Source organism: Corvus brachyrhynchos, unplaced genomic scaffold (assembly GCF_000691975.1).
Source record: "Corvus brachyrhynchos isolate BGI_N302 unplaced genomic scaffold, ASM69197v1 scaffold904, whole genome shotgun sequence".
NCBI classification, from domain to species: Eukaryota; Metazoa; Chordata; class Aves; order Passeriformes; family Corvidae; genus Corvus; species Corvus brachyrhynchos.
The window spans coordinates 467,261-475,072 of record NW_008237536.1 but is presented as its reverse complement, the minus strand read 5'-3'; the positions used below and the strand labels follow the sequence as shown (position 1 = coordinate 475,072).

The following is a 7,812-nucleotide window of genomic DNA, read 5'->3' as shown; positions in this document are numbered from 1 at the left end:
TTTTGTGATCATAGTAGTGGAAAACGTTACAAAAATCTTCCGAGCCGTTAGGAATCACGTGGAAGCATTCAAATGTCCCGGCCAGGCAGCGGGCGAGGCCGGCGAGGGGAGGGAAGCGCGGCCCCGCGGGACTCGCTCCGTGTTTAAAGAGCATAAAGAGCTTCTGTTTTCGTGCCGTTGGGGCGAACGCGGCTAAAAGCAAATCTCGGGATCCGCTTTCCAAGCCCCTCTCTAAGGAAAAGCGCGTCCCTGGGAGCGCCCGGCCGGGCAGGCACGTGCGGAGCTGGGGCTGCTCGGGGCCGCAGCCTGGGGAGGACACGGACACGGACACGGACCCGGACACGGACACGGACCCGGACACGGACACGGACCCGGACACGGACACGGACCCGGACACGGACACGGACCCGGACACGGACACGGACCCGGACACGGACACGGACCCGGACACGGACACGGACCCGGACACGGACACGGACCCGGACACGGACACGGACCCGGACACGGACACGGACCCGGACACGGACACGGACCCGGACACGGACACGGACCCGGACACGGACACGGACCCGGACACGGACACGGACCCGGACACGGACACGGACCCGGACACGGACACGGACCCGGACACGGACACGGACCCGGACACGGACACGGACCCGGACACGGACACGGACCCGGACACGGACACGGACCCGGACACGGACACGGACACGGGTGGCTGCTCCTCCCCGGGCCCCGCTCACGGGTTGTGTCTGTCCCGCAGCAATGGCTGGTGAACGGCGAGCACACGGCAGACCTGTGGCAGAACTGCAGCTCCGGAAGCGTTTTCCAGTGCCTGGCGTCCTCCACCAACGGTGAGTGCCCCGGGACCAGGGCTGCGCCCGCACGCCGCTTGTGTTCTGCTCCCGGACCTATGGAATCGAGGGGGATTTGCCTCTGTGGGTTATTTGTGATTCCTTCTTGGATTTTCCTGCATCCCCGGAGCTGTTCCCTCCCGCCCCATCCCCTCGCCTCCTCTGCTCTGTCCCCAGCGGGAGGAGCACCGCTCAGCTGTGTCCCGGTGCGGGCACATGGGGCTGGCCCGGCAGTGGGGGATTGCTCCCCCCTCCCCTCCCGGTCCCTGAAGTTGTGATGGGGCTTAGCAGGAGAGCCAGAGCCGCTGCCCACCGCTCTGCCCGGCTGCCCTCGGGCTGAGGGGCAGCTCCTGGCAGCGCCAGGGCAGGGTGACACCCTCACTGCACTGGAGGTGACGGCTCGAGCCCTTTTGGGGGGCTCTCCTGTTTTTAGCACGTTTTTCCAGTTGGATGTACAAACACGAGGTGGTTCTTGGGGCAGGGCCGCTGGGCGCCTGTCACCCTGCTGGGAGCTGAGGGGCTCTTTTTGTCACAGTTCCCTCTCGCTCTGCTTGTGAGGGGTCTGAAAAATGCCCACGGGGCCCTGAGGACGCTCTGTCTCCAGAGGACACTTGTCCCCTACCTAGAAATCTGTCCTGCGTTTTGCTGCTGGGACAGGCTGAGTTTTTGGGCACAGCCCTGGAGTTTGCTGTGGAGCACCGTGGGGAAGTGCTGAGTGCTCGGGCTCTTCATCCCGTGGCACCTGCACACCTGGGGGCTGAACAGGCACCGCGGGACCGAGCTGGGGCAAGGCTGATGTCATACTGGGTGCATCAACCCTGAGCTGTTTGCCGAGGTCAGAAGGGGAGGGGGGCGTGCTGAGACACGGTGACACGCAGTTCCCAGGGTGACCAGTGGCACCAGGAGCACAAAATCCGTGCTCAGAAAGTTGGGCAAGCCCGTGCCTCAGTTTCCCTAGAAGAGAGAGCTGGTGCCAGCGGTGCTGTGGCCAGCGTTTGTTTTGTTAGCCTGGTTTGTGCTTTCCTGATTCTCCCGGTGTGACCCGCGGGTCACACCAGATTCTCCCAGTGTGACTCACGCCGCTGTCACTGGGACAGTCACCCTGTGCCGGAAACGCGGGCCTGGCGAGGAGCGCACCGGTGCCAAGTGGCCCTGGTGAGGGGGACAGTCACCCCGGGAGCATTAAATGCTTCCGGAGGGTCCCTCAGTGGAGGGAGACTGTGAGAGGGCTTTTGGCGATTCCGAGCAGAATCCCCAGCCTCGGGAGCAGACCACTCGCGTTGCCCACGCGGGGAGGAGATGCCGCCGCTCCGTCCCTCGCCTTCCCCGCTGCGTCCCCGCCTGCGCCCGGGCTCGGTTCGCTGCGAGTGAGGCTCCCAGCGCTAGTCTCTGCTGACGCCTGGTGGTGTCCAGGCCAGCCGGGAAGCGGCTGGATCCCATCCCAGGCCGGGAGCCTTCTGGAGCCGTGTCCCTCATCAGCAGTTGGCTGGGCTGGCTATTGCAGCGTAGGCAGCCCCGCTTCGGGGCCAGTCATGCGAGCTCCGAAACTGCTGAGCCTCCGCTTTGCAATGAAAGGCAGCGCTTGCTCCCAGGAGTCCCAGAGCCGAGGGCTCTAAAGCCTCCCCAAATCTTTTGCTTTTCAAACCTGCACCGCTTTTTCTGGATGTTTACAGGGGGTTCTGTCGGGGCCGTCAGTGCTGAGAGAGGCTTGTCCACACTGTGGCTGGGTGGTTTCCCGCACACCTGCTGGTCCTGAGCGTGTGGGAGTGTCCAGTGTCTGTTCTCAGAGCTGCTGGAGCCACTCCAGTGCTGGGTTTTCATCACTAAAGGGACTATGGTCAAGATGAAAATGTTAAGAATGCAGCTGAGCAGCTGAGCTGGGTTGATAGCCCTGATCCAGTGGACGGGGTCCCTGCCCATGGCAGGTGGGTGGAATGAGATGATCTTTAAGGTCCCTTCCAACCCAAGCCATTCTGGGATTCCAGGATAAAGTGTCCCAGTGAGCTGCTCTTCGAGTGGAAATTCATCATGCTTAGGGCTTAAACAGCTCTCACTCATGCACGGCTCTGCTCTGGCACCAGGAGAAGGGGTTTTGCTTGGACAAAAGCTTGTGCCCCATCCACCCTGTAGGAGTGGTGCTGTGAGGACCTGTCTTCCTCTTGTGGGACCCTGGATACAGGGTGCAGAGCCCTCCACTGCTGTAGGAACACAAAATCAAAGGGTATTTCCTGGGCTTACGTAAGGCTTTTAAGGTCTGTTCGTACAAACAACAAAAATGCCGCATGGTCTCCTTTCCAGCGGGTCCTGCTCCCTCCCTGCCCTGTCACCACTGCAGGGAGCTGCTGTCGGCCACTCTTTGGGGCAGTAGTGAGGTCACGGGGCAAGGATGCTGTGGCAGAGCCACCTCGAGGCTCACGCTTCTCTTCTGCCTCATCCTCACAGCCCTTTCCCAGGAATTTGCTTATTTTCAAAATTAGGAACGGTCCCGTACAAACAGCACAAACCAGCCTCGGTTTCAGCTCCCAGAGCAGAGGCTGTGATGCAGTGGGCTCCAGACAGCCATAAAAATTCATATCCCTGTGCCAAGGGTGGTACTGAATGGTTAATCCTGGAGTGCTAAGGTGCTCTGGGGAAAGAGCAAGGAATGCTCATTGGGAATTTTGACAGAATTTTCAGTCTTTATGCAGGGGAAGTTTTTGCTCTGGCCCTCACCGTGACCTCTGGGGTGTGGTTATTTCTTCTTCTCTTTTCAAAAAGCAGTGGGACTCAGTAAGTGGAATTTGGGAATTAGATGGTGCTGGGTCACCTGCATTCCTCATGGATGGGGACTTTGGGGGTGCTGGTGCTGTGATGCCCCCTTGGTGTCAGCTGAGCCTCCCCGTCCTGTCACACAGGGACCCTTTGCTCAGGTGACCTTGGTGTGGATGCCCAAGGAGAAGCAGAACTTTTAAATCCAGCTGCCAGCAGGATTTGCTTTCGTTGCACACTGGGGCAGGTTCTGGGCTGGGCTCCTCACCCTACAGAGCATCCCACGGGGAGGGACCAGGCAGCAAAGCAGCGTCAGGGCTGAGCTCGGCACTGCCCAGGCGAGGATTCCCGGGACATCAGCAGACCCTGGGTACAGCTTGGCCTCGGTGGGGACTGAGCTCCCACCTCCTGAATTCCCCTTGGCAGGGCTCAGCCCCTGGGTGTGTGCGAGGGCCGATCCATCCCGGCGGGAGCCGAGGGCACATTCCCACTCCTTGTCCGTGTACAACCGCCTGCTTGTTGCTGTGATTTTCGCATTTGCTGTTAGATAATGCTTTTTTTTCTTCAAGAGGCCGAGAACTATGGAAAAAATGTTGCAATCTTTGCTTCGTTTGCGCTGTCAGACATTCCTGGAAAAGACTTATCTCAGGAATTCAGCTCTGAATCCCGGGACTGTGGGTCGGCAGGGCCGTGTGCCAGTGCCGGCTGTGTGGCCCCACGGCCAGCTCGGGCCACGCGGCCGGGCCCAGCAAGTGCCTTCAAGGAGATTCCATCCCAAATTTCCAGACAGGGATATTCTTTCCACCAAAAAAGGCCTTTTCTTTCCGGCACTGAATGTTTTATGCAGGCAAGAAGACTTTTCTGCCTGGCTGGGAAAGACCCCAAAGCCCATCCAGTGCCACCCCTGCCATGGCAGGGACACCTCCCACTGTCCCAGGCTGCTCCAAGCCCCAATGTCCAGCCTGGCCTTGGACACTGCCAGGGATCCAGGGGCAGCCACAGCTGCTGCTGGGCACCCTGTGCCAGGGCTTCCCCACCCTCTGAGTAAAGAATTTATTCCTAACATCTAAAAATCTCCTATTCCAAGAGAATATTTTATATTTCAGAGCAGTTTGTCCCATAACTTTCTTGCCTTCAATAGGAAAGGGATTTCCTCTGCTTAAAACCATTTTTTTATTATTGCTTGTTCTTCTTACAAAGAGCATCTGATAAGGGGAGGTCGGGAACTGGTGCTGTTTTTTTCTTAGATGGTCCAGGTGTCTTTGGCTCCCAATTTTTCTGTGAAAGGTGAGGTCAGACAACTTTCCCTGCCATATTTGTGCTCTGGCCCACAGAGGAATGGGAGGAAGAAGGCAACGTGTGGGCAAACGATGACTGTCAAACCAGAAGAAAGGGTGGGGGAGTCCCCTGCAGAATGTGGTGCTGGAAAATCCTTCAACCAACGTTCTTTTGGCCTTGATGAGACTCTCAGATGTCCCTGTGGGTGCAGGCTGAGTGACCCTGCACCAGGTCTGTGGGCCAAGGCACCACTGCTCCCTGCTCCTGCTGCCTGGACTGGAAATCACTGGGAGCTGGTACTGGTGTCCTTGGGAGGATCTGGGCATGGAATGATGGATCTGGCACCTCAACACAGGCCGGCAGGAGGTCAGAGCCCGAGCCAGAGACCCACCAAGGGTCTGGGAAAGGAGCTCCCTTGGGCTTTGTGGAGCTGTTGGAAGGAGTTTTCCATGGTGCCAGCAGCTTTCTGCTGCCTCAGCTGCCTCAGGAGTGGCCTCTGTGGGATGTGAGCTCCGATGGGATGTCGGAGTGTGGCAGCTCTGGATGTCCTGGCCTCATGGACTTCTTGGATGGAGCTTCAAGGAGAAGGAAAGGGAGGAGAGCCAAGAGGAAAAGGAGGGAATTCGCAGTGGGATTTCCAGGAATACCTCTGGAATGTCTGACTCGGTGCTGGTGGGAGGTTGGGCCACAGCAGGAGAAAGCTGCGATGGAGCTGGGTTTTCCCTGGATTTTCCCTGGGACAGCGCAGTGCCTCAGCTGGACAGACTGCGAGGAAGTTGTCCCCACAGGAGAGGGGTTCCCGGCAGCCCTGGGGCTGTCGGGGGCAGTGGGGGGATCTGGGCTGTGCAGAGCAGCACCACAGGCACCTGAGCTGCTCTGACCTTGGCAGTTCTGAGGGGCCTCTGTCCGAAGCGCAGCCCAGAGAGTGCTGCAGCTGAGCTGCTATTTCTGCATCTCCATTCCCCCCTTTCCAACCCTCTTTGGGGTGTTTGAATGCCAAAACCCCTGCAAGTCCCAGTGCTTTGCTGTGGCCCAGCCACTTCAGAGCAGAGGATGTGAGCTGGGCTCAGGTTCTTGGTCAGGCCTTGACACCTGAGGGTCTGCTCTGCAAAAACCCTGCTCAGAAAATGTGGCTTTTCCTGGCAGCCCTGGGCTGGTACCTTTGTGCCTGTGCTGTTCCTGACCCTGCTGAGATTTACCTTCCAGCATGGAAGCAGCAGGTTTTACAGTTGTGGGCATGAATTTCCCCTCCTTCCAGCTTTGTCTGTATTATATGCCACAGTTACCTCCTTAATGGATGTTTTCTCCTGCAGAAGTTGTTGCTTTTTGAATGTACAGAGTGCACACAAATGGCAAGGGGAAAACTCCACCTGCAAAATGTTCCCATCAGCTGCAGATCCCAGCACAGCAGGATTTTTAATGCACAGCACTAATTTAGGGATGTCTTCCAGCAGGGGATGAGCTGAGTGTTCAAATAAGTGTCTTCAGTTTGCACTTTGTTTTTTCTCCTTGGCTGTGTCCAAAGAGGATGTGGGGGGTGTGAATTAAACCCTGGGGAGGCAATGCCTCTCCTTTCGGACCTCTGCTCCTGGCCAAGAGCACCTTTTTCCCTGCCCTGTCAGTCCTGTCTGGGCATAAAGCCTCCCTGCAGCAGGCCTGGGGCTCTGCTGGAAGGGGCTGGCTTGGCTGCTGTCTCTCTGGGAGATTCAACTGCAATTTCTGCTCTGCGTTCCAATTTCTGCTCCTGAGTTTCTTTCTTTCATGCTGGATTTTAGGGCAGTGAAATACCGTCTTCATCATCCCAGGGCTGAAGTCTTTTCCCTGCTCTTTAAGCAGTGCTGTGAGCACATCAGGCTTGCAGAACTTAAGGGGAAATTCAAATTTGTTTTGTAAAAACTTCTTGCTTTTTGTCTGTGGCTGCCTGAAAGGGCTCTAAACCCACTCCCGCCAGCTCATCTCCGGAAGCGGCGTGCAGGGTGTTATCTGCCCTATCCACGCTGTTTCCTTTCCTTCTTCCTCCTGAAGAACAAAGATATAAACACAGAGCTGAAGAGATGCAGGGGAAAAATGGGATCACCAGCTCACTGCCCAGGGGAAACCACAAATAACAGCCTGGGACTAAACAGTGCTGACAGCCCGGCTGCAGCTCCAGCCCGGCTTCCCTCCGGGAAACTCGCTGTGCTTTTGAAATCCTAAGGGCTGGACACAGCACTAACAGCAAGGGGGTTAAAGGCACGTGGGGCTGAGGAGGTAAAAACCCTACCTGCAGTTATAGGGGTGATTTAAAATGTTTTAAAGGCAGTCAGCTGTCCTAATACAGCTGAAGTCTGTGGGCAGCTGGCTTGGAGTTAATGGAGTTCTGGAACTCGCTCTTGTGTGTCTCACTCCTGGGCTGGGATCCTGCCCTTTGTTTTCACAAAGGAGGCCAGCAAAAGTCAGCAACGGGCTGGATGTGAGCGGGCTCAGAGCTCTGGTCTGTGGGATCATCTCCTGATTTCCCTGCTCCCAGGCCGGCTGCCGAAACCCTCCGGCCACAGTCGGCTCCCCCCTCTGTGCTGCCTTTCTCTTCCTCTGACACGGCTCTTTATGACAATGGGATTTTGCAAAGCCCCTATAAATCATTTGCATTCAGAACCAAAAACCAGGCAGGGGAGGCGGATGCAATTAAAGGGCAGCTCAGCTCAGCTCAGCTCGGCTTTCCGTCTAGACAGCCTTCTCCTAAAATAACCGGCAGTGGCAGCATCCACCTCCCAGCAGAAAGGGCTCCTCTTGGGCCGGATCCCGCGGCCTTTGCAGTCACAAAAGGCTTGGCTTTCTGGGTCCTGGATGAAACTGCAGGGCTTGACTTTGGCTCAGCCGGTGCATGGAGCTGGACACAGCTTTGGGGCTTGGGTGAGAGGAGGGCGCAGCCTTCCCGAGCTCGGGGGGG

The 7,812-nt window shown here is 57.5% G+C and overlaps 1 protein-coding gene across 2 annotated transcripts in view; it reads left to right on the top strand.

Moving 5' to 3' along the window:
- Nucleotides 1-7,812, top strand: part of PMP22 (peripheral myelin protein 22) — a 16,483-nt gene that overhangs the window by 1,774 nt on the left and 6,897 nt on the right. Inside the window, exons 3-5 of one of the 2 annotated variants that reach the window (XM_017731591.1) lie at nt 767-857; nt 2,942-2,946; nt 7,204-7,214. In XM_017731591.1, coding sequence (XP_017587080.1) covers nt 767-857; nt 2,942-2,946; nt 7,204-7,214 — 107 coding nt within the window. The remainder of the gene's footprint in view (nt 1-766; nt 858-2,941; nt 2,947-7,203; nt 7,215-7,812) is intronic. The other variant, XM_017731590.1, reaches the window with a different exon arrangement.